This window comes from Haliotis rubra, unplaced genomic scaffold, assembly GCF_003918875.1.
Source record: "Haliotis rubra isolate DU_JTF1 unplaced genomic scaffold, ASM391887v1 Scf689, whole genome shotgun sequence".
Taxonomy (NCBI): Eukaryota; Metazoa; Mollusca; class Gastropoda; order Lepetellida; family Haliotidae; genus Haliotis; species Haliotis rubra.
Window position 1 is genome coordinate 142,495 of NW_025767400.1, and position 27,853 is coordinate 170,347.

General features: G+C 40.5%; 1 protein-coding gene across 2 annotated transcripts; it reads right to left on the bottom strand.

Moving 5' to 3' along the window:
- Positions 1-507: 507 nt before the first annotated feature.
- LOC124258259 (1-acyl-sn-glycerol-3-phosphate acyltransferase gamma-like) lies at positions 508-27,779 on the bottom strand. 2 transcript variants are annotated; one of them, XM_046692328.1, is made up of 9 exons: positions 27,701-27,779; positions 23,540-23,725; positions 19,435-19,604; positions 15,284-15,451; positions 14,123-14,276; positions 12,754-12,859; positions 9,000-9,078; positions 7,222-7,420; positions 508-3,976 (listed from the first exon to the last, which is right to left on the bottom strand). In XM_046692328.1, the coding sequence occupies exons 2-9, from the start codon at positions 23,715-23,717 to the stop codon at positions 3,900-3,902; spliced, it is 1,131 nt and encodes a 376-aa protein (XP_046548284.1). In that variant the 5' UTR covers positions 23,718-23,725; positions 27,701-27,779; the 3' UTR covers positions 508-3,899. The 2 variants fall into 2 exon arrangements, with proteins under 2 accessions (XP_046548284.1, XP_046548283.1); XM_046692327.1 differs by lacking the exon at positions 27,701-27,779 and adding an exon at positions 26,248-26,911.
- Between the last annotated feature and the right edge of the window lie 74 nt (positions 27,780-27,853).

Here is a 27,853-nt window from a genome sequence, read left to right on the forward strand (position 1 = left end):
TGTGCTACCAAACCACCCTTCCATATCATGGAGCTACAACCATCTTTCTGTGGCTACAACCTCATTCCTGCTGGAGATCACATGAAGGATGTGACCTTGACAGATTAACTAATTTCTAACACACTAAAACATCCCCAGCAAATAGAAAATCAATCATCTAGGTTTCTAAATATAACTATTAAGTTTGAAAATCACTGAAAATAATTAATTTCATCTCCAGCTGGACACCTGTTGAATATTTCAGTGTTGTCACAACCCCTAGTGTACAGTACACAACCCTGTGCACTTAAAAGAACCCACGAATCTGTTGGTATATGACCAGATGGTGACCACATGAATATGTGCAAACACCTAGCTAGTTCCGGGTACAACAACGTGCAGTGAACTTGGACAAAGTACTGTGACTATGTGTCCCAGTCCACCCAGCTGTGATTGGGTACCTCGTGAGGATGAGAAAGCCGCAATAACTTGGTGCGCCTCGTGGCAGCAAGAGTTGTATGATCCCCAGGGAGCTGAGATTGATAATAAGATGTGCCGTTGAGATTGACATCCAATGATCGAGGGGAAAAATACCAGCGCCTGAGCATGCACTAGTGCGTGGATATGTGCGCTATATAAATATCCAATAATAATGATTATTTAATATTTCTCAGATATTAATTTACATTGACAGAATTACAGAATTATCTCATCTGGATACCAAACAACTTCAAAATAATCACTTTGTCGTAGCCTTAGAACTAATAAATAATGACGCAGACTACTCAAAAGAATATAGGAACATCCATTGTCTATACATACGTCTATAGTCACGTGATGACAGATTAACCATAGTCAAATGAAAAGCACGTCCTTAGGAGTAGTATACACGTACAAGAATATACACAATTCCATTCAAACTGGATCAACTGTACAAGTAGAAGTAATTGCATATATTCAACAAGTAAAGTAGAAGTGAATATATTGTGTTAAAATCATCAGTATATACAATTGTCCTGAGCTCATACACAAATAAATGCAGGGCTCTTATTTACATAAGAGTAGCCCGTGTTATGGAATGAACAGCAGACTATATTCTACGAGGCTCGACCTAATTAACTCCGAGGATTGCATTTTGGCAATCCTACACTAAATCCCGGAGCCATTCTGTTGTTGTCAGAATCTCAAATCACCTGCTCTTGATTCTCATGATTGAATATCATTTGCATGCTAATCATCGTTCCAGAACAATCAGCTTCCTTTGTTTGTTCGTCGTTTAACGTCACACTCAGCCATATTCCAGCTATATGGCGGCAGTCTGTAAATAATGGACCAGACAATCCAGTGATCAACAGCATGAACATTGCTCTACGCAATTGGGATACGATTACATGTGTCAACCAAGTCACAGGCCTGACCACCCCATCCTGTTAGTCGCCTCTTACGACAGCATGGGTTGCTGAAGATCAATTCTAGAACCCGGACCTTAACGGGTAAGAACAATCAGTATGTGCGTTACTAACCAGCCTCAATGTGGTGTCCGGACCATTACGATCAAGTCTGCAAGAATTTCCACATTGAAAACTGACGAAAAAGCCAATGAAAGGACGTCTTCACATCCGTCAAACTGGCTTCAAAATGGGTTACACATCATACTGATTCACCTTTTCCTTATTGTGATGTTTGATTGGTCGGTAAAATGTCCTTGAAAATCAAGGGCAGATAATTCGAGATTATCAGAATGGCTCCAGGAGTTAGTTAAGATTACTAACTTGCAAACAATGTACATATAGCAGATATGTTAGGTCACAATGAATTAATTATTGGATTTTCATCCCCATCCTTATTGTTACCACCCTCCCTCACATCATGCTATCGTACAAACGTAACCACAGATGGTGTTACTGTGAGAATTATTGGATGAAATTCAGTCTACACTTTCCATACATTCATTCTTCATCTAAGTCAGACCCATCAAAAGGTATTGTTACATAATGCCATGAGTGAGTGAGTGAGTGAGTTGGGTTTTACTCCGCTTTTAGAATTATTCCAGCAATATCCTGATGGGGGACACCAGCAATGGGCTTCACGCATCGTGCCCATGTGAGGAATCGAACCCAGGCCTTCGGCGTGACTAGCGAACACTTTAACCACTAGGCTACCCCACCACCCCCTTAATGCCATGATTGTCTCATTAAAAACATTCAGTTGCCTCCAACCTTATATTTATTTAAAACTGGATGAAAATCTTATAATTAATATTGTGACCCATCAATATGAACCAATAACTAGCATGGGGATATGTTGTTTTATGCCGCAAACAAAAATATTCCAACCATACCACATAGGGATGTATGTCATCGAGTTTGCTGCAAGGAAACCAGTGGTCGATATCATAAGCAACAAGCCATACAATCCACAAACAATAAAACATACCAAGTTTGCGAATGTGCATGACAATTTCAGAAGTCACCTCAATCATAAGATATCTTTGCATGTATTTTCTGTTTTAATGGACAACAGAACACTGGATTTCATTCATGAGAACAGGTAACAAAACAATTACTACTGATCTTTGTGTATAAAGATGACAAAGCACTACATGTCGATAGTCAATATATCTAATACTTGACCTACTACCCTGTTCTTTCATTCTAAGACACTGTGCATAAATCCAACACCGGGTCATATGTTTTTTTCAAACATATGCAATAACCTTTCACATGTGTCAGCATTCTATTTATTGTGTGTTAAACTATCTCATGACTAGGCCTGGCTAAAATGATTGATAATCGAAAATATCGTCTATAGGAAAAATTATTAATGATTATCGATATGAAAAATGTCATACATTAACTATTGAGATTGAAACCGTTTTAATTTTCTCACAAAATATACAAAGGCTTTATTCATGGTCTGCTTCAAAATTATGTTCAGGATGCTGTTTTGTTAATAATTCATTGCCACTCACCTGCGATGTTAAATATATTTATTTATTTCAGACATTTGGGGGGCATTTTTCCTAAAAGTATTGCCTCCAGTAATTAACGATAATCTATCGATATTTAGTTAACAGTTATTTGATCTCTATGATCTGTGTCGATAAGCCAGCCCTACTCATGATCGTAACGTTCCTGTTAATTTTCACTCAGTTTTTTGCAGACTTTGGTTAGGTAAATATTTTGCAATGCTTCATAATGGTGAGCATGACCAGACATCAGTGAACATATTCACATGTAACAGTAAACCAAAGATAATGAGTATTACAGCCAAACCAGTTTCATTCCTTGTTAAATTAATGGAAACGTAATGACTATACCCAATTTTATCATATTGCATGTCTCTAAATTTAAAGTTTTTTTTTTATTTTGAGCCCAACTCTACCTCTGGGCATATGATTCAGGATGTGCTTAAACTTTAATTAGCAATTCATTCAAATTTTAATCCCATAAAATGCAGAGAGATTTAAAATAAATGAATTAAAATCATGCAAACACAGGATATTACTCCATCTAAAAATATAAAGAAATCAACGTCAGTTTTCAGAATATACCTCAAACTAAATGCTTGATATACCTATCAGTATATATTTTTTAACCATATTCTCATGTACTATGAATCAACATAATAAAACGTAACGGTAACAAGTATGTTTGTTACTGAGCAGCATTCAGTACACATTCGGCAATAAACTACATGAAGATACACACGAAACTCATCAATGGGCATTTTGTTGATGGCAAGGTTGGAATAAAACAGATTTTCACACTCATACAAAACTACACATTTGAGAACTAGAACTCATGTTTGTAAAATTCTGTCTCAAAAATATACAATGAAGTGCCACACACTTTGGTGATTGCAATTGTAGAAAAAGATGGGCAGTTGAAAGCCAGGACTCTCCCTGTCCTGTGAGAGGGCTAGTTTTCTTTCTTCCCATATTCGGAACCTTGTTTAATTTCTGTAACGGCAATCATCATACGAACTCCAACAGATGCTGTAAACAGAAGATGATGGCATTTGAAACACTTTCCATTTAAACAATCAAATACCAGACGTAAGTTGTGTTCAAAATACAGCATCACTTTCATTAATGGCAAGTCTATGAGATGCTATTGGAGCTCTACCTACCCATTGTACTAACACACCACAGCTCTACCTACCCATTGTAATAACACACTACAGCTCTACCTACCCATTGTAATAACACACCACCGCTCCACCTACCTATTGTAATAACACACTGCAGCTCCACCTACCTATTGTAATAACACACTACAGCTCCACCTACCTATTGTACTAACACACCACAGCTCTACCTACCTATTGTACTAACACACTGCAGCTCCACCTACCTATTGTACTAAAACACCACAGCTCTACCTACCTATTGTACTAACACACTACAGCTCCACCTACCCATTGTAATAACACTCTACAGCTCCACCTACCTATTGTACTAACACACTACAGCTCTACCTACCTATTGTACTAACACACTGCAGCTCCACCTACCTATTGTACTAACACACCACAGCTCTACCTACCTATTGTACTAACACACTACAGCTCCACCTACCCATTGTAATAACACTCTACAGCTCCACCTACCTATTGTACTAACACACTACAGCTCCACCTACCCATTGCAATAACACTCTACAGCTCCACCTACCCATTGTAATAACACACTACAGCTCTACCTACCCATTGTAATAACACACTACAGCTCTACCTACCCATTGTATTAACACACCACCGCTCCACCTACCTATTGTAATAACACACTGCAGCTCCACCTACCTATTGTAATAACACACTGCAGCTCCACCTACCCATTGTAATAACACTCTACAGCTCCACCTACCCATTGTACTAACACACCACCGCTCCACCTACCTATTGTAATAACACACTGCAGCTCCACCTACCTATTGTACTAACACACTACAGCTCCACCTACCCATTGTAATAACACTCTACAGCTCCACCTACCCATTGTAATAACACTACAGCTCCACCTACCCATTGTAATAACACTACAGCTCCACCTAACCATTGTAACAACACTACAGCTCCACCTACCCATTGTAATAACACACTACAGCTCCACCTACCTATTGTAACAACACTACAGCTCCACCTACCCATTGTAATAACACTCTACAGCTCCACCTACCCATTGTAACAACACTACAGCTCCACCTACCCATTGTAATAACACTCTACAGCTCCACCTACTCATTGTAATAACACTCTACAGCTCCACCTACCCATTGTAATAACACACCACCGCTCCACCTACCTATTGTAATAACACACTGCAGCTCCACCTACCCATTGTAATAACACACTACAGCTCCACCTACCCATTGTAATAACACACTACAGCTCCACCTACCTATTGTAATAACACACTGCAGCTCTACCTACCCATTGTAATAACACACTACAGCTCCACCTACCCATTGTAACAACACTACAGCTCCACCTACCCATTGTAATAACACACTACAGCTCCACCTACCGATTGTAATAACACTCTACAGCTCCACCTACCCATTGTAATAACACTACAGCTCCACCAACCTATTGTAATAACACACTACAGCTCCACCTACCTATTGTAATAACACACTGCAGCTCTACCTACCCATTCTACTAACACACTACAGCTCCACCTATCCATTGTACTAACACACTACAGCTCCACCTACCTACGGTAATAACACACTACAGCTCCACCTACCTATTGTACTAACACACTACAGCTCCTCCTACCTATTGTAATAACACACTACAGCTCCACCTACCTATTGTACAAACACACTACAGCTCCACCTACCTATTGTAATAACACACTACAGCTCCACCTACCTATTGTAATAACACACTACAGCTCCACCTACCTATTGTAATAACACACTACAGCTCCACCTACCTATTGTACTAACACACTGCAGCTTTACCTACCCATTCTACTAACACACTACAGCTCCACCTATCCATTGTACTAACACACTACAGCTCCACCTACCTACTGTAATAACACACTACAGCTCCACCTACCCATTGTACTAACACACTACAGCTCCACCTACCTATTGTACAAACACACTACAGCTCCACCTACCTATTGTAATAACACACTGCAGCTCTACCTACCCATTGTAATAACACACTACAGCTCCACCTACCCATTGTAACAACACTACAGCTCCACCTACCCATTGTAATAACACACTACAGCTCCACCTACCGATTGTAATAACACTCTACAGCTCCCCCCTACCCATTGTAATAACACTACAGCTCCACCAACCTATTGTAATAACACACTACAGCTCCACCTACCTATTGTACTAACACACTACAGCTCTACCTACCCATTCTACTAACACACTACAGCTCCACTTATCCATTGTACTAACACACTACAGCTCCACCTACCTACTGTAATAACACACTACAGCTCCACCTACCTACTGTAATAACACACTACAGCTCCACCTACCTATTGTACTAACACACTACAGCTCCATCTACCCATTGCAATAATGCTACAGATCCACCAACCTATTGTAATAACACACTACAGCTCCACCTACCTATTGTACTAACACACTGCAGCTCCACCTACCCATTCTACGAACACACTACAGCTCCACCTACCCATTGTACTCACACACTACAGCTCCACCTACCTATTCTACTAACACACTACAGCTCCACCTACCAATTGTACTAACACACTACAGCTCCAACTACCTATTGTACTAACAACTACAGCTCCACCTACCTATTGTACTAACACTCTACAGCTCCACCAACCTATGTACTAACACACCACAGCTCCACCTACCTGTTGTACTTACACACTACAGCTCCACCTACCTGTTGTACTAACACACTACAGCTCCACCTACATATTGTACTAAAACATTGAGCTCCACCAACCTATTGTACTAACACACTACAGCTCCACCTACCTATTGTACTAACACACTACAGCTTCACCAACCTATTGTACTAACACACTACAGCTCCACCTATCCATTGTACTAACACACTACAGCTCCACCAACCTATTGTACTAACACACTACAGCTCCACCTACCTGTTGTACTAACACACTACAGCTTCACCAACCTATTGTACTAACACACTACAGCTCCACCTACCTATTGTACTAACACACTACAGCTCCGCCAACCTATTGTAATAACACACTACTACACCTACCTATTGCGACGACGCCTACAAAGATGAGCTGCTGCGTGAGGGAACCTGACAGGAAGATTCCTCCCAGGTAGTGGAACAGCGGTACACAAGTGATCACTGCCCACATCAGGAAGAATATCAGGTCCTGGACGCGTCGCGGTTTGTGATAGCCTTTACCTTCAAATGTATTTGTCTGAACAAAATGGTCATAAATCTCATCCTGTAATAAACAAAAACATTATTCAAACATTAAACTAGAAAAAATTGCTCTTGACTTTACTTACAGCAATTATTCTGTTTACCAAAACAGTAAATTAAACTAAGACGCCTTGTTACAAACTCATATAATGAGGTGAGGTGAGGTGAAATTGGGTTTTACGTCATGCTTGAGAATATTTCGCTCATATGACGACGTGCATGCATGTGTATGTGTATGTGCGGCTGCTTGTACTAGCCCAGATTTAAGCTGGTTTATACTGCTAGCCCACTGAGATACCATGCCGCAGTGAAGCATGAATACCCCACTTAGACACATCATACTGATTCCGAGCCGACCAGTCCTTGTTGTACCCATTAATGCCGAGCGCCAGGCAGGGACCAACAACAGGGATTTACATGGAGTCCTATCTTTGAGGGTCCTTGGGACTCTTACTCTTAATGTTCAGGGGTCCTGGACAACAAAATGGGGGTCCCAGACACTTAAATATTATTATTAATACTGTTATTGTATTGTGTATCATGATTATCACATTGTTACAGTAATTAAATTGCAAATATTACCATAGCCCAGCTGGTAACAAACTCAGTGATAACTTACTGTCACTTTTTTTGAGTCCCTGTGGATGCGCTTAAACATTTGGTTGCGTCCATTGTCAATTTATATGCTTATAGACGCAGGAATTCGCGTAAATCCTTGCAACAAATACTATATTTTAACATCTTTCGGTATGATGCGGTCGGGGATCGAACCCGCGACCTTCCGCTCTCCGGGCGGACGCTCTAACCACTATGCCACGGAGGCGGTCAACTCATATAATCGACATACTCACGTAACAAATTATTTTGGGGGGTCCCAAACATTTGCTGCATATTTCAGTCAAAATGTATATAATGAACTAAGGTTACAACAACCTGAAATTAACAGTCCCTTTGATTTCTTTATAGATGAAGTTTACAGCAAATATTTGTCAGTTACATTACTACAACGTTACTCCATCTTCTAATTTACTAAGTATGACCATTACATCACGCAGAGATGCCAACCCCAAAGTGCTGCAAATAGTGGTTTCAAGCTTCAAAATTAGTATTTTTACCGTAAAATTGGTAGTCAACTAAATACTTAAAATCATGATGGATTCTGAGAAAGATAATATGACCCTAATCAAGAGTGAAGCTTTAATTTCACATACAGGTTTCATATAATCGAACGGAAAGAATGGTCACTTGGTTAAATCATTCTGATAGGATCATCATTTTCCGCCGATACACAATAAGTGGGTCAAATTGCAAAGGTATTGAAATCAGCTTCAGATTTCTAACAGACAATTTTGATAAATTCATTGTTACTTACAATGATTCCAGTTCAAATATGTCATTTAATTTGATAAATGGAAGGTAAGTGAAGTCCGAAAATGTATTTACCGGTAATCAACAAAAATATATGTTTTTTAAATATCCAAACATTAATGAACTTTCTTCGAATTTCTTAGAATTTCTAGCACAGTCGTATTGGCGTAGTTTGAGGTTAAAATTCGTAGAGGTTGGCATCTCTGCATCACATCAGGTTGTCAGACTGATACCTTTTCATGAAAAAGATTCCTCAACCATTCCGCACAATGAGCATCTGTGTCAACAGGGACGCTTTCTAGATTAATCCTCCTGTAAACAGAGTTCATGGAGTACACAAAACAAAAGTTGATTTGATGCGAAAACAGTGAGATGTGTGGATGTGTAAGAAACAGACTACTGCACTCATGACTGTCAGGCACAGTTCACTCATACCATGAACTAGTTGTAAGGTAAATGGTATCTGACAGAACTCATGTAGTGAGGTAAGGTGAAATTGGGTTTAACGTTGCTCTGGAGAATATTTCGCTCATATGACGACGTGCATGCGTGTGTATGTGTATGTGCGGTTGCTTGTACTAGCATAGACTGAAGCTGGTTTTATAGTGCTAGCCCACTGAGATACCATGCCGCAGTGAAGCATGAATATTCCACTCAGACACATTATACTGACTCCGAGCCCACCAGTCCTTGATGTACCCATTAATGCCGAGCGCCAGGCAGGGACCAACAAGTACCATATTTTAACGTCTTTTTGTATGACGCGGCCGGGGATCGAACCCGCGACCTTCCGCTATTCGGGCGGACGCTCTAACCACTACACCACGGAGGCAGTCACCCATGTAGTGATTACAAGAAGATTTGGGTTTGGTTTAGTTGGTTGTTTAACATCGCACTCAGCAATATTCCAGCAATATGGCGGCAGTCTGTAAATAATCGAGTCTAGAACAGACAATCCAGTTATCAACAGCATGAGCATTGATCTACGCTATTGGGATACGATGATATGCGTCAACTATGTCAGTGAGCCTGACCACTCAATCCCATTAGTCACCTCTTACAACAAGCATGGTTTCCTGAAGATCAATTCTAACCCGGATCTTCAAGGGTATCTCTTAAAGATAATTCGGCCACAGGAACAGCGGCCGATATATCACACTATGGCTCGAGTCACAGAGTTGGGTTTCACATCGGTATTTCCGCTAATTGTCGTGTGAGAGCCAGAAGTGATGAAGATCTTTGATGATCTTGCAGAATATGTATACGATGAAGAAGGAATTTGGATACGATAGAAGCTTATATATCAAGATGGTTCTTGGAACAGGTATTTCAATCAAAATGCAAGGTTTTACTGTAAAAACTATCAGTGGCTATCAGACACTGATTGAGATGGTCAGTCAACACAACTGTTTGATCTTCTACGTCATGTATAACGCAAAACCCCTTTAAACAACACTAATTCTAGAAACGAAAAAACTTGTCTTATATGCGGTAAAATAGGGTAATGGGCAGTAATATTTTGGGTAATTGGTATGACATTGAGAAGTCGATGGGCACTTGGGTAGTTCAGGTCAGTTTAGACTAGTGGTGGTCCGATTAATTGAAATAATCGAAGATGGGTTGCAGTGACTAAACGACCAAGCAATCGATCATGTTTTCTCATAATCAAACACAAACAATTCTGGAACACTTGTTTTTATCAACAATATTTTTCACAAGGTTGGTTTGTCTTACATTTCATAAGCACTACAAGCTCATTCCAAGTCATGATTGAATTTATCTTAAAGACACCAAGAAATTTATGTTCCTAGCATACTAGTCATCCTTTAAAGATGTGAACTTTTGCCCCAAGAACCCAAAAATAACTACATTTTTTTCCTTATTTTTTTGTGCTTTAACAAGTTTCATAAATGACGCTAACCAATTATTTTCAATGATTGATTGGTGGTAATGAACCAATCATCAATGAGATTTTAACCAATTCCCAACACTATTTTAGATTGAATGAGTGAGTGAGTGAGTTTAGTTTTACACCACTTTAGCATTATTCCAGCAATATCACAGCCCTAGAAATGGGCTTCACACATTGTTCCCATGTGGGCAATCAAACCCAGGTCTTCGGCATGACGAGCGAATGCTTTAACCACTAGGCTACCCCACCGCCCCTAGTTTGAACTGAAGGTCAGGACTTGACCTTCAGTCTATCAAGGCTTAAGAAGTAGTTTCACATTATGGTGTAATATAACACTGGTTGATGTAAGTGTTTCCATTTTTTTCAGTTTTATGTGTTTTGTACACAGAGACAGCAGCTGTTACAGTTTCCAGCATTTTGCTAACTTTTGAGAAGGTTAGCGTCTTGATGCATTGTGATATAAATTGATATGGACTGATTGAGAACAATGTTATCTGTGTTTGGTATCTGTGAATGTCGTCACACTGATGTGCTGTCATACCTGACCAGGATACCCTCTGATGAGATCTATATGACGTCCAAAGTGAACTTAGATGGGTGGATTGATCCAGTACCCCAATCATCTATACTAGTAGGTAGTTATTGTCACTAGCCAGTATTATTGGAAGGATAGTAGCAATTCCTAACAGAAACAGATATTAAACTAATTCAGTTTGTCAGTTTAGTCAGCTCTATTACTTATTTGGACCCGTGAAGATCTGGGTAACAATTGGTCTTCAGTAACCCATGCTTGTCGTAAGAGGCGACTAACGGGATCGGGTGGTCAGGCTCGCTGACTTGCTTGACACAACTCATCATATCCCAATTGCGTAGATCAATGCTCATGATCATGGTCACTGGATTGTCTGGTCCAGACTTGATTATTTATAGACAGCCACCATACAGCTGTAATATTGTCGAGTGTGGCGTTTAATCACAAACCAACTATTACTTATTTCAAATTAGTTCAGATTTAAAGAAAGTTAAAGGAGAGAATTTATTTGATAAATTAAAACCTAACCAGTAGAGCTACAGATAACTTTTTGGGTCATTGAGTTATGTACTCGCTTGTGCTCATCTCAGTTGGGGGTATCCTAATTTTCCTTTGAGTAACCAAGTAATTTGTACTCATCTCACTCAAACTCAATTGGGTATTTTGCCATTTTCCATTAATTGTAAAAGTATATGATAAAGTTTAAATGTATGTTTATGTGTTTGTTATTTATATTTGATTTGTCATATGAGAAACGATAAGATGAGGTGAGGTGAAATTGGATTTAACGTCGTGCTTGAGAATATTTCGCTCATATGACGACGTGCATGTGTGTGTGTGTGTATGTGTGGCTGCTTGTACTAGCCCAGACTTAAGCTGGTTTTATAGTGCTAGCTCACTGAGATACCATGCCGCAGTGAAGCATGGATACCCCACTTAGACACATTATACTGACTCCGAGCCGACCAGTCCTTGTTGTACCCATTAATGCCGGGCGCCAGGCAGGGACCAACAAGTACCATATTTTAACGTCTTTTGGTATGACGCGGTCGGGGATCGAACCCGCGACCTTCCGCTCTCCGGAGAAGAGATAAGAAAGATTGCCAAGTTCATGTCCTGAAATAGAATCGCTCAATACACCACAGTTATTTTGTTTACCCACCGGTCAGCGAGCTAAGATTTTGACATTTTTGTGTGTACGCATGTAAGATCACATTTATTGAGTATTTACAAAAATTCAAGCATACTTGCAAAAGCCCTATTAGGAATTGAGTTTTCACATAAATATTTGCGTAATTTACGCAGATACGCAGCGTATCTGTACCTCTGTACCCATGTGGCTGCTTAAGTATGGAACACTCACAACATGAAATATCCTGAGCCCACATGCCCTGCAACCATGACTGACATTTGTATCATTGACTAAGAGAAGATAACCCATACTTGTTGGATCATTATTTACCAACCTCTTGTATGGTTTAAATCATCTTCAAATGAAAACTTTAAACCCGGCTAATGACACAACCAATGTAAACCTTCCTACCTGACACGGAGTCGAGACGACAGAGGTTTTCCCTGTAATATATTCATCAACGTCGGCTCTGGGCCCGCCTGGTCAAATCCAATTGTTAAATCCAAAATAGTAGGTACTGAAAGGACAATTGATATCATCAAGCAAATAATCATGTATAAAAATCCAACATGGATTTAAAGATACTAAAAGTTAATCATCAATCACTAGCAAACAAATGTGATGTGCCCTTAAGGTTCATGATCGAATTTCAAAACTTAAATTTAGAGCTGTAGTTGGAACAGTGAGACGCGGTACGCGATGAGCATTAACTTCGACCAACCCCACTTGTTCTCGGTGTTTCATTTAATGTGCATACCCCTTGTAATACAAACTAATAATAGCGATTTGAAACTATGATCATTTGTTAAACAACTTTTATCCTAAGTTGAATAAAATTCTGAGATTTAAATATTCAATTGGCAAGGTAAAATTATGAGGATTTGCAATCTTAATTTCACTTTATTCGATTTACTTTTTTGTTTAAAGTGAAATTCATTGGTACGTTTTCACTGCAAACAGACTATAACTCAGAAACAAAATATGATAATGTATTTGAAGCTGCATTTACATTTGAAATTCAATCACAATACAAGGCATTTGTCCCAAGATATCAGCATTGAACCAAAGAGATGCCCTACTATGAGGTGAGGTGAGGTGAAATTGGGTTTAACATCGTGCTTGAGAATATTTCGCTCATATGACAACGTTCATGCGTGTGTATGTGTATGTGCGGCTGCTTGTACTAGCCCAGACTTAAGCTGGTTTTATAGTGCTAGCTCACTGAGATACCATGCCGCAGTGAAGCATGAATACCCCACTCAGACATATTATACTGACTCCGAGCCGACCAGTCCTTGTACCCATTAATGCCGAGAGCTAGGCAGGGACCAACAAGTACCATATTTTAATGTCTTTTGGTATGACGCGGTCGGGGATCGAACCCGCGACCTTCCGCTCTCCGGGCAGACGCTCTAACCACTACACCACGGAGGCGGTTCCCTACTATGACTGTCATATATGTACACAGATTTCAGTGAGTGAGGGAGGGAAGGAGGAAAGGAGGGAGGGAGGGAGTATGGTTTTATACCCCTTTAGCAATATTCCAGCAATATCACGGCGGGGGGACTCCAGAAATGGGCTTCACACATTGAACCCATGTGGGGAACTGAACCCGGGTCTTCATCATGACGAGTGGATGCATTAACCACTAGGCTATCGAACAGAAGAGCTTCACCTGAACAAATCTATACGTTTAGTCTGCTCACACAAGGATGTGATTGTGATTGTGATGAGTTTGGGTAGAATCTGTGTTCACACCAAGTTGACATGTGAAACCTACTTTTCCCCCTCAAGCCGTTGATAGAGAGGATGAAGCCCTTGGGGCGGGGAAGCAGGTGGTGTTTCATGTCCTTGTAGCCCTTGGCCCGGGATACCTCCAGACTGGCCTTGTGTTTCGACTCGGTGAACCGCGTCCCTTCCGGAAACAGCAGGAGCTGGCAAAAGACATCAGGATGTTCCACTTCATTAGTCAGAAAATCTGTCACCCAGTGAGACTTCAGCACAAAAAGTAAGGGTGATTTAAAAATCTCATTTTAAATCATAAATATTTGGGGGTGCTTTTGAACCAAAACATTGTACCAATAGGTAACACATTCACAAGCTTAGTGCATCCCAATAGTCTGGATAGTAGCTGTCTAGGAAGTTGGTTATACACACAAACGTACTGTAACCCAGTAGTCATCTGGATAGTCAGTTACACACACAGATAGTTACTGTAACTCAGTGTCCTCCGGATAGTCAGTAACACACACACACACTGTAACATGCTTACTGTAACCAAATAAGTCGTCCGGATAGTCAGTTACACACACAGATAGATACTGTAACTCTGTAGTAACACACACGCCACACACACACGTGCTTACTGTAACCCAGTAGTCCTCCGGATAGTCAGTTACACACACAGATAGTTACTGTAACTCTGTAGTAACACATACGCAGCACGCACGCAGCAAGCACACACCACGTGCTTACTGTAACCCAGTAGTCCTCCGGATAGTCAGTTACACACACAGATAGTTACTGTAACTCAGTCGTAACACACACACATACGTACTGTAACCAAATAGTCGTCCGGATAGTCAGTTACACACACAGATAGTTACTGTAACTCTGTAGTAACACATACGCGCGCGCACACACGCTAGCACACATCCTCCGGATGCGTGCTTACTGTAACCCAGTAGTCCTCCGGATAGTCAGTTACAGACACACAGATAGTTACTGTAACTCAGTCAGTAACGTAACTCAGTGTAACACACACACCGCATTACTGTAACCAAATAGTCGTCCGGATAGTCAGTTACACACACAGATAGTTACTGTAACTCAGTCGTAACACACACAACATACGTACTGTAACCAAATAGTCGTCCGGATAGTCAGTTACACACACAGATAGTTACTGTAACTCAGTCGTAACACACACACACATACGTACTGTAACCCAATAGTCATCCGGATAGTCAGTTACGCGTTGTAAATCTTCCACTAATGTCTTCCTGTCTGACTCCCACTTCCTCTTGAGGAAGATGCTCTCGGTGAAGTACCACGCCCACCCAATCAGAGGCACATACTTCAGCATCTCCTTGCCGTAGATCTTGGTGCCCTGCGGAGACAAAACTCAGAGTTATTTCAACACACAATGAACCTTCCATGGGAAGAAACATGACATATTCATCCGTACAATGCTTAACCTGTCTCAAGTGAGGTATTTTCACTTCTGCCCATAACCTCAAAGATAACATTCAATGATAACAATTTACTCGGCCAATGATGGCTAATCCATGAACTGGCAAACTAACCACAGATTCTGTTTATTGCTGCACATACCCGTGAAGGTCCGGGTTAGAATATTGATCTTCAGTAACCCATGCTTGTCGTAAGAGGCGACTAACGGGATCGTGTGGTCAGGCTCGCTGACTTGGTTGACAAATGTCATCGGTTCCCAATTGCGCAGATTGATGCTCATGTTGTTGATCACTGAATTGTCTGGTCCAGACTAGATTATTTACTATATACATATAGCTGGAATATTGCTGAGTGCGGTGTCAAACTAAACTCACTCACTCCCTATTGCTGCACTAAGAGGTAAACAAGAAGACATGGTCATCAATAACCCCCGCAACAGTGTAGAAGTCATTGATTTGCTTGATATTTGGTAGGTGTTCATTCCAAATTGCAGGGCCTACTTTGGCGAAACTCCTGTCACCGTAGACTGTTGTTCTTGTTTTCGGGACATGAGTTCCCTGAGGAACTCCATATTTAAGGTGATGCTTACTTTATGTTGAGCCATTGATGACACCTGTTTGGCACCGGTCAGTTCAGTATGCCTTGAACCATGCCAGAGCGTTACCTTTGATTCCAATGACGTTTTCAAGAAGGGCAAGGAGAATTCCATGGTCAGTGGTATCAAAAGCTGCTGATAGGTCCAGCAGGATCAGTGGTATCAATAGCTGCTGATAGGTCCAGCAGGATCAGTGGTATCAATAGCTGCTGATAGGTCCAGCAGGATCAGTGGTATCAATAGCTGCTGATAGGTCGCAGCAGGATCAGTGGTATCAGTGGCTGCTGATAGGTCCCTTGGGATCAGCAGGATCAGTGGTATCAAAAGCTGCTGATAGGTCCAGCAGGATCAGTGGTATCAAAAGCTGCTGATAGGTCCAGCAGGATCAGTGGTATCAAAAGCTGCTGATAGGTCCAGTGGTATCAATAGGATCCAGCAGGATCAGTGGTATCAATAGCTGCTGATAGGTCCAGCAGGATCAGTGGTATCAATAGCTGCTGATAGGTCCAGCAGGATCCAGCAGTGGTATCAATAGCTGCTGATAGGTCCAATAGCTGCTGATAGGTCCAGCAATCAATAGCTGCTGATATCAGTGGTATCAATAGCTGCTGATAGGTCCAGCAGGATCAGTGGTATCAATAGCTGCTGATAGGTCCAGCAGGATCAGTGGTATCAATAGCTGCTGATAGGTCCAGCAGGATCAGTGGTATCAAAGCTGCTGATAGGTCCAGCAGGATCAGTGGTATCAATAGCTGCTGATAGGTCCAGCAGGATCAGTGGTATCAATAGCAGGATCAGTGCTGTATCAAGGTCCAGCAGGATCAGTGCTGCTGATAGGTCCAGCAGGATCAGTGGTATCAATAGCTGCTGATAGGTCCAGCAGGATCAGTGGTATCAATAGCTGCTGATGGGTCCCGCAGGATCAGTGGTATCAATAGCTGCTGATAGGTCCAGCAGGATCAGTGGTATCAAAAGCTGCTGATAGGTCCAGCAGGATCAGTGGTATCAAAAGCTGCTGATAGGTCCAGCAGGATCAGTGGTATCAATAGCTGCTGATAGGTCCAGCAGGATCAGCACAGCAGCACCATTCATATCAACTTCAGTAAGAAGTCGGTAGTGTGGTTGAAGGATGACAGCGTGTTTGGGGTGGTAGTCATTAATGTCTCATTGTCGACATGTTGGCTGTCGAACTGGTACATCCAGTTCAAATGAAATTTTGAGAATCTTTGAACTGAAGAAGGAACAGAAAGTCTCAGCCAGCTTGTCTGATGATGTATGAGAGGGGAGAGCACTCTGCTTCTTCTTGAAGAGCAAGGTGTTAGAAACACTGAATACCTCCTTTTGACTGGTGGCAATTGTAATTGCAGTTTTAAAATGGTCAAATTTAGCTTCTTCAAAAAGTCGGTTGACAATGTGGACTGTCAGTTGAGTGCGTCTCATTTGCCTTTCTAACTTCTGCATTTTTCCACCTCAGGAACATCAGACAGATTAGCAAATACATGGACACACCATCAGTAAATGCCTAACCCATGCATTTGTGACATCACGTCTAGACTACTGCAACAGTCTACTCTATGGAATACAGCAGCAGTACATGGACAAGTTACAGCATGTTCAAAACACAGCTGCCAGGCTCATAACATGCACACATATGTATGTGCACACAACACCAGTCCTGAAGGACTTACACTGGCTCCCTGTAAAAGACAGAGTTGTATTCAAACTTCTTGTGTTTGTTTACAAGTCCATTAATGGGCTTGCTCCATTCATCTCCAGGAACTAGTCAACATTCACAAGCCTGGAAGGTCACTCAGATCAGCTAGTCAGCAAAGCTTAGATGTTCCATTTGTCCAAACCACAACATACAGGGACAGAACATTTAGCACAGCGGGTGCTGTACTCTGGAATGGATTACCTGAAAATGTCAGAAAATCGGAAAATATCAACAGTTTCCGATCTTGTCTCAAAAACATCCTCTTCAAACGACAATTCAACTGAGCGCACATGAGCAGGACTATATATGGAGCGCTATACAAATGTCTAATTTGATTTTGATTTGATTTTGATTTGCATCCGAGTTGCTTGGCTCTCCTTATTTCATCCGTGTACCATGATGTCTGATGTTGATCACCTCAGAAACGACAATGAAATGAAAATGTCCTCATAGATAACTTTCCCTTAGGTGATATTACATTTATCCGAAATATCGAATTCGGAAAAGAGTGTGAGTGCTTGATTGGGGTGTCTGTACACTACATGAAGGAGTGTATATCAAATGAGACTGTGTTGAACGGCTGAGCAGTCTTACAGTTTATGGTGTCATGAAGAACAAGCCCGCAGCCACAACTGCGCTTGCCTTTCCTTAGAACATGAGTAAATGTGTAGCAACATTTGGTTTCCCTGTCTATAACTGTTTTAGAGAAAATCTGCCACCATTAGGGATGACTTGAACTACATCAAGAAACGCATGATGAGGACCATAACACATACCAAATTTGGTTTCCCTAACTGTTTTTGAGAAAATCTGTCACTGTCACTCCGCCGGCCAGTCGGAGCACAAACGTATATCCCCCTACAGCAGGGGGTGATAATAGAAAGAATTCAGTGATTGATATTTTAAGCAATGATCCACCATTAGGATAAGCTGCCATGCCCTCAAGCAGTCACCGAGTCTGACCACCCCAGGCACTTGTTCACCTCTTACAACCAGCATAGCCCAGAGACCCCACATGGCCAGGCACAGAAAGGGACAATTCCAGAAATGTTGATCCCCCTCGTAGTTATTCTTCCATGTTATTATCAGGCTACAGAGGGTTATCATGTACATAAAGAGTTCGGTGTGTGAGAACTTGAGTAATGGGGTACTTTCAACAATTGGTTTCCACGGTGTTACTATACACACAGATAAAGAGTAGGGGTGAAACGGTATGCTCTTACCACGGTATGGTACGTATTGCGGTACAAGGCCTTCAGTTCGGTCTGTTTCGGTTCGGTATATGAGATATGATAATGTAGAAAAGAAAAGAAATGCAAAGAAATTCATAGATCTTGACAAAATAATTCGATTTCTAGACATTAAGAACAAGTTTAAGAAGATTAATCAAATGACGGTACGAAAACCAAATTTTTGGATTGCATATACCGAACCGAAGGCAAAATACCGTGGAATACAGTTTCAGCCCTAATAAGGAGGGCACCAGTATTTTCCTAACTGGCAAACACAGTTTCCAAGTAAGAGAGGCTTTCCAGTACTGTGTGTTTAAACTGTAAGAAGTAATGCTCCCAAAGTGTAGACTTGGACTCACCCCCAACATGCCGAATCTCTCTGCCAGTATCCAGGCCATGAGCCAGTCAATGTCGTACTTGTGGTTCATGATGACGAGAACGTGTTCTTTGCCGATCATATTCAGATCCTCCTCACTGACATGCAGGAGACAGTCCGAGCCTGACCACCATTGTGCCAGGAATGTGAAATCTGGAACAATCAGAAATTAATAATTAGTAACGCTTGAGAGACAGACAGACAGACAGACAGACAGACAGACAGACAGAGAGAGAGAGAGAGAGAGAGAGAGAGAGAGAGAGACAGACAGACAGACAGAGAGAGAGAGAGAGAGAGAGAGAGAGAGAGAATGTGATACGGACACGGTATGTCTGGTATATCACTGTGTATCAGTTTAATGTCGGCGGAAAGCATGAGTGAGTGAGTGAGTGAGTGAGTGAGTGAGTGAGTTTAGTTTTACGCCACACTCAGCAATATTCCAGCTATATGGCGGCGGTCTGTAAATAATCGAGTCTGGGCCAGACAATCCAGTGATCAACAACATGAGCATCGATCTGCGCAATTGGGAAGCGATGACATGTGGCAACCAAGTCAGCGTTGCTGAAGACCTATCCTATTCTAAAGCATGAAGTGACTGATGTCTTACACATTTACCACTTTAGTGAAACCTTAACATGCTGGCAGAAACCTAGAAAGCATAATCAGGACAAACCAGGACCAAAACCCACTATCATAGGATACTGGCATGCCCAAGGGACGCAACTCTGCACAGAGAATTTTGGACCTTCAGGCAACTGGGCCACCCCTGTCCCCTGAGAAATAAGAGAATATAGTTTACCAAACAGGGAAACACTGTATAAGCAATATTCCAGTTTCATAATGGTGGGCTAGACAGATAGCTGGGTACAGACAGGTGTACAGTGTGCACAATGAATCACCATTTCCCAACTGATCTTCAGATACTTGCGTTAAAATACACGTGAAAAAATCGAACTCTGCGTGATTTCCCAAATCACGATTTTCAGTTTGCATCCGATTATGTCTTGACAAATCGACAGTCAGACTACAGGGAATACCAAGACATGAGAGGTGAGTGAGTGAGTGAGTTTAATTTACGGCGCATTCAGCAATGTTCCAGCAATGTCACAGGAGGGGATACCGCAAATGGGCTTTACATATTGTACCCATGTGGGGAATCGAAACCAGGTCTTCAGCGTGGTGAGCGAACACTTTAACCACTAGGCTGCCCCACCATCCCACCTAGACATGAAGTCTGCTACAGTAAATAATGCAGAAACAAGCTATATTTCTCGCTTATTTATTATCATTAATTAAACATACTTATCCATGTCGTGAGTTTATGTGACACGTTCGATATTTGGGGCACATGAAACAAATTAAAAAAATCACCTTAAACTACAATCGGTAAGGAAACTTAGGCTCACTCATTGGTTTAAAAATACAAAATACCCAACAGTCTTGAACCAGAAAGTAAAAATGTCTTCAATAAGCAAAGAGTGAGTGAGTTTAGTCTTACGCTGCACTCAGCAATATTCCAGCTATATCGCGAGGGTCTGCAAATAATCGCGCCTGGACCAGACAATCCAGTGATCAACTGCATGAGTATCCATCTACGCAATTGGGATCGATGACATGTGTCAACCAAGTCAGCGAGCCTGACCACCAGATCCCGTTAGTCGCCTCTTACTACAAGCATGGGTTTCTGAAGATCAATTCTAACCCGTATCTTCACAGGGTCCAATATGCAAGGAAAACTATTATTACCAAAAGTAGAGGATAAAAAAATGTGGGTCAATACTCGATGTCCAAAAAACACCAAGCCGAGGCCAGGCAAACTAGTTCTTGATAACATGTCTGATAACCCTTGCTGTCAGGAGTTATGACACTAAACAACAGCAGTCAAATAGAGCAACCATGCTATCTTCATGAAGCATTTATCAACAAGCTATGGGCACTGGGGTCATTATGCCTATTTAGAACTCATGCCAGCAGGTGGTACGGTATTGAGACAAATTAGTACAATTGTCAGCTCTACCTTTCAGCAACAGTATTGTGCTTCTTTGTTTAATTTTCTTCATTATACTCATCATAAAAACTTACAAGCTGATTGGGCATATGGAGCTGTATTGACCTGACAGTTATTCCACAGTGGTTGGACAGAGACCTGAACCCATGACCTGACAACCAATAGCACGAGAAACGACAACCAATAGTGCGAGAAATGGCTACGTTTTTTTAACCATGATGTGAGGTATGTGAATACTTTGCTAATTCGCACCTGAGGATAAAATACAGGATTTTTCTACCCATTTGTCGATTTATCAGAGCTACCGATAAATTTTTGGGTCATTGAGTTATGTACTTGCTAGTGTTCATCTCAATTGGGTATACTAATTTTCCTTTGAGTAACCAAATAAATTGTACCCGCCTTACTCAAACTCATTTGGATATTTTGCCATTTTCCATTAATTGTAAAAGTATATTTGATAAAGTTTAAATGTATGTTTATGTGTTTGTTATTTATATTTGATCTGTCATATGAGAAACGATAATAAAGACTGCAAGTTGCCCAGTTTATGTGTTGAAACAGAACCTCTCAATATACCTCAAATATTTTACCTATCTACCAGTACACAAGCTAACATTTGACTTCTTTGTGTGTATGCATGTAAGATCAAATTTATTGAGCATTTACAACAATTCAAGCGTACTTGTACGCAATAGACTTAATAGGAATTGAGTTTTCACATAAATATTTGCGTAATTTACGCAGATACGCAGCGTATCTGTACCTCTGATTTATGCATTAATTCTGCTTAAGATTTCTAAAAGTCTTGAAACCTGGCCTGGTATCTAATCAGTATAGCTTTATCTTTGTGACAATACCACTGATCATGCAACAAACTGTGATTGCATAATATTTTCAGAATAACCTAAATTGGCCATGTTAAGTTCATTAGCCAGTTATACAAGTTCAATGGAGATCACAGTCAAGCCTGAGTGGTACTTATGGAAATATATAAACGTTCTGCAAAGTACTGAAATGGGGTAGTCTACAGGTCCCGTTCCTCAAAGTCATTGTAGCGCTACGACAATCATAAGTCAATGTTAAAGTATGGGAGTTACGATCAACTTGGCGCTATGATTACTTTGAGGAACGGGGCCCAGAACTGCTAGATTGAGTAACTACATGAACGACAGGAACCCTACATTTCAGGCTTTCACACCGCTCTCAGCAATTTTACAGCAACATTCCATAGGGCTGCGCAATATAACTGGTTTACCGGTATTTACCGGTTCAGACATGAAAACAATACGTATTGAGATCGCTGATCGAAAACCGGTATTTTGACTTGCATTCGGAAAACATCGTAACACTCGGAAATGTTTGGATATGTCCTTTTTTCATTTGTGCCAAATATTATTCACATTTTTATTTTATCAAGATTCAAAGTTGTTATTAAAGCTTCATCAAGCCTAGTGATTTTGTTGTGTTTTTGCTCTAAAATCAAGAAGTAACTCGATTATAAGTAGTTTTTGTTTAAAAATACTTCATGCAATGTATTGCAATACATATCGCAATACATGCTTTCGCATCGCAATATATCGCAGTATGAAAATTCTCTGCAATACCCACCCCTAATATTCCAGCAATATTCCAACAATATTACAGCTGGGGAAAACCAGAAAATCGGTTTCACTCATTGTACCAATGTAGCGAATTGAACCCGGGTTTTCGGCATGATGAGCAGCCACTTTTACCACAAGGGTACCCCACCACCCCTCCTTCTTGAAAGTGATTAAAGCATTCGCTTGTCGCACCGAAGGTCCGGGTTCGATTCCCCACATGGTGCAATGTTATGAAGCCCATGTCTGCTAAAAGTGGCGTAAAACCCAACTCAGTCATTCAGTCAGTCAGTCTTTCCTGACAAGAATTTGGTAAAATGGATGGAACTCTTCATCCCTCGTATACAATTTGTGACTTTTTTCTGCATCCATTCTGTACTGTCCACATACCAGACACACATTTCTGCGTCAAGTAAAGCCCTAGGATCGTGATTGCGTCAACATGAAAAGGGATTACCGAAATACACTGTAATACTTACGACACCAGTGGGAGTAGGCCAAAAGGACGTTGACCTTGCGGTACAGATGTTTGTTGAACGGCCAAATGACACATGAACAGAGCATGAGGAAGGTGACGATAAGTCCGCTCACAATGAAGATGTAGCCGATGATCAGATGAAGGATGAACCAGGTCTTCATCTGACTCCACAAACCCATCTTGACCTCTGGAAAAGGGAGACAACTCTATGAATATCAAATTCTGAACTCTCCTGTCAATGTGTTCTCAGTTTTGGTACAAAAATCAAACAGTTTGTTGTTGTTTATCATTTTCGCCATGTTTACTGTGTTCACCTTGTTTACAGTGTTTACTAAAGATTAACATAAAATGAACAACAATATCTGGTGTATACCACAGTGCCTCCTAGTCATTGACTAAGAATATGTATTATGGTCAGAGCACATTGTGCAAAAAATATCATGCGACGGTAATGTTTTCAAAGTTAAATTAAATAGATGCAAATGGACTTTGGTATGCTATTTCCAAATCAAATTAACAACAGAATCAGAAGAACCGAGATAGGTTCCTGGGGTACCAAAGAGAGGCGACTCTGCACAGCGAATTGCATTGCCAAAGATGACAAGAGCCACCTGTGACATCTATGAAAGACGACATGGTTGTTACAAAGAGCACGTCAAGCATGCATCCACCTTTAACATACGCAAAAGCATCAGAAGACATTACAGGGATAGACTGGTTGGTTTGTTGTTGTTTAGCACAACACTCAGCAATATTCCAGCTATATGGCGGCAGTCTGTAAATATTGGAGTCCAGACGAGATAATCCAGTGATCAGCATCATGAGCATCGATCTACGGAACTGGGATACAATAGCAATATTCCAGCAACATCACGGCAGGGGACACCAGAAATGGGCTTCACACATTGTACCCATGTGGGGATTCGAACCCGGGTCTTCGGGGTGAAGAGCCAATGCTTTAACTACTAGGCTACCCCACCGGCCCACCACCTCTCATGACAAACATGGTTTACTGAAGACCAATTCTAGCCTGGATCTTCATGGGTATTACAGGGATAGAAATGGGGTTTGTTCAAAGTTTGCTGCCGGGAAAAGATGTCTGCCTGTGCCGTTATATATGTAAGTCTGCCACAGAAAAGAATATATTTCAAAGAAACAATATATTCAGTTCATTGAGCATGTTCTCATATTTATCATTTTCCATATGTTTGTCTGATTTTTTTGTGCCAAGTCTATTTTTCACTTAAAAATACGTAAATATTTTCTACACAAGAAACTGTACTTTTTACACTGATTTCTAAGTGTGACTTTACCTTGTTCAACCATGTAAAAAGCCCTTTCATGCAAAGTTATTTTAACCCTTGAGGAAAAGCACTCCTTGATGATAGAAATTGTTTTTGCAATATATTAGAAAGACATATTTAGCTTACAACTGTTTTGAATGTTTATTGAATAATAAAAATGTCAAAATTCAAAATAACATAAAACATCTGGGACATCTGTTCCGTTGCCATGGAAACAAAGTATAGTTACATTAACAAACCCAGCATAAATTGAAAACCAAAACCAAAACTAATTGATAAATACTGTTGCAACAATAATTTAAACATAATTTAGTGTTTAGTTTTAGGAACTGTTTGAACAAACATGACTGAGACCAATGACACAGAATTTCAGTCACAGTAGTGTTGTGTAACAGTAAAAGTCTAAAGTCCAAATCTAAAAGAGATCCCAGACAATCTCCCACTATAACAAAAGCTCACATAGACCTTTGTCCAAGATGACCTACTAATCTGGACATGCTGGACGAGATACTTATTCAAAGACAGCAGAAAGATTATTAGCACAAACTGCTGGTGGCTTGGCTGGCAAATTAAGATGAACAGAACAAGGATTTAGTTCAACCTAAAGATTCACAATGTCAGAACGTAAGTGATCAATACCTGTATTAACATGACAAATATGCAAAATAATCATCAAACTGGTCAATAAACAAACAGTTCTACAGGCACGACAAAATAAAATCCTAAGTATCAACTTCAGTGATATGAGTGAGTGAATATGGTTTTACGTTGCTTTCAGCAATATTTCAGCAATATCACAGTGGGGGACACCAGAAATGGGCTTCACACATTGTACCCATGTGGGGAATAGAACCCAGGTCTTCAGCATGATGAGTGAACGCTTTAACCACTAGGCTACCCCACCGCCCTTTAGAGATATGATGATAGTAATCATGATGATGTGATGTAAGACTGTAACAAATACATAGCAGTGATTTTGCTTTAGGTGAATGACAATAGGACATTTTCATCCTTCTATAAAATAGCTCCTAAAATGACAATCTTCTATTTCATCATGCTCATTACAAATTTTGGAAAAATCTCATGACAGTTTGTTTCACATTTAGCAGACATGCTCGAAGTCCAAGAAAATGAACTTATCTGAAACCTTGTAAGCATAAAAACATCATAAAATAGATTCCTGTTTGTAACAGTTTTACATCAACCTTATTACGGGGCACTCTGCTATATGATACCCATCTATTATTTTTTACCAAACTATAGAAAAAGCTAACCTCTCTCAAACCTGTAAACATATTGCATTGCTTGCAGAACAGTCCTTCTAAAATGCTCGGAAAGATAAACACAAAACTCCCCAAATAAAGATACAATGATAACAAACACCCCATCAAAACATTAATATTACCTGTGTCCTTTTCATGCTCCTGACGTTTAAATTTCTCATTCAACATACTATCGCTCTCCATGCTGCTTATACTCGACTCGTCAATAGCGACATGTACAACACATGTGACGCACAAAATGAAATGCACAAAATGAAATGCACAACACGTGAGACGTTTGTAGCGTCTAGCAGCCACCAATAGAATTTCAAGTTCAAGTCAATATCTCACAGCAGATACTTAATTTGCAGCTCTGGTGTATTTCAGGAAACTCCTACATCCACAAGCAGCATATTACCCACTGTGTTCCAGCACGCAATGATTGACATGTGCTCATACAGCAGGGGTCACTGAACAAAGATTACAGCATAACTACCAACAGCTGGAGACTGCCAACAGTCCCTGACCTGGTTAATAAGTTCCATAACTAATAGGTAGTAATCCTTGAGAGAACTTTGACCTGGGTTACATAGAGTCCATGCCATAATACCATAACACCAAATGATTAACCCTGATTGTGATATTAGACTGTAAAATCTACTCTTATGAAATATTCTAACTTGTTTATCTACTTTCAAAATGGTTTACATTGTGGCTAATCATTATACATGTTTTGGGCAAATATCTGACCTAGTTTCAGCCCCATGTGTAAACATAGACTCTGAACTCAGGTGTGGACTAGTTAACTCTGGTGAATATTCATCAGTTTATCAGAGTTTAGACACATTGGTAGTTCTAGTTCGTCGGTGTATACCTTGGTAGGAACAAGACGTTTAGCTGGCTTTACTATGGTAGTTCAACTAAGTTTGGTTCACTTCCTTGGTATCAAATGACTGTTTTCGCTCATAACTACTATCTGAACCAATCAAGCAGTTAATGAACAAACAAGGACAATGTTTCCACAGGGTGGAGCACCATCCTTTGTGTTGATTACATTTTGAAATAGATCTGCTGGGATGTTTGTACTACTCAAGCTGTTGTAGGCTACAACTGTGTCACTTTAGATGTTACAACTAGATATCAATTAGCTAAGATACATAGCCTTCACTGACATGACAGTGAACGCTATGTATCTTAGCTAGATATCAATGTGTGGTTTCTGCTGCAGCTGTTAAAAAATACGTGTCAGTTCTCTCGTATTGATCTGGTCATCCTCATCAGTAATCATGAATTGTTTTCTTTTTTAATATACCCATATTATTGTTTCAGAAAATGCAACTAGACGTCCGAAATTTAAAAAACTGATTCGTCGATTTCAGACGATGATGTAGCCGAGAGCCGCGAAGTGGTCAAGACGTGACCCTGCATCATGATGCAGAGTACCTTATCTGTCTGTATACTGCATCGTGGCTCTCGAAGATGACTCACTTATTCGTGTACATTACTATTAACTAGCTCTGTTGTGTTTGTGTGACCCCGTGTGTGGTTTACTGGGACTATTTTGTATACATTCTATGTCTTGTTGGTGTATATTACCTTTCCGACTTCACGAATTACCCCTAACAACGTTGTACGCTTTGAAAAACAAGGCCTCACATGTTAACCTTTGACCTTGTGAGATCGAACACGTTACAGTTGTCGTAAAATTCAATCCGACGTGTCAGAATTATTTGCATACATTCGTACTGA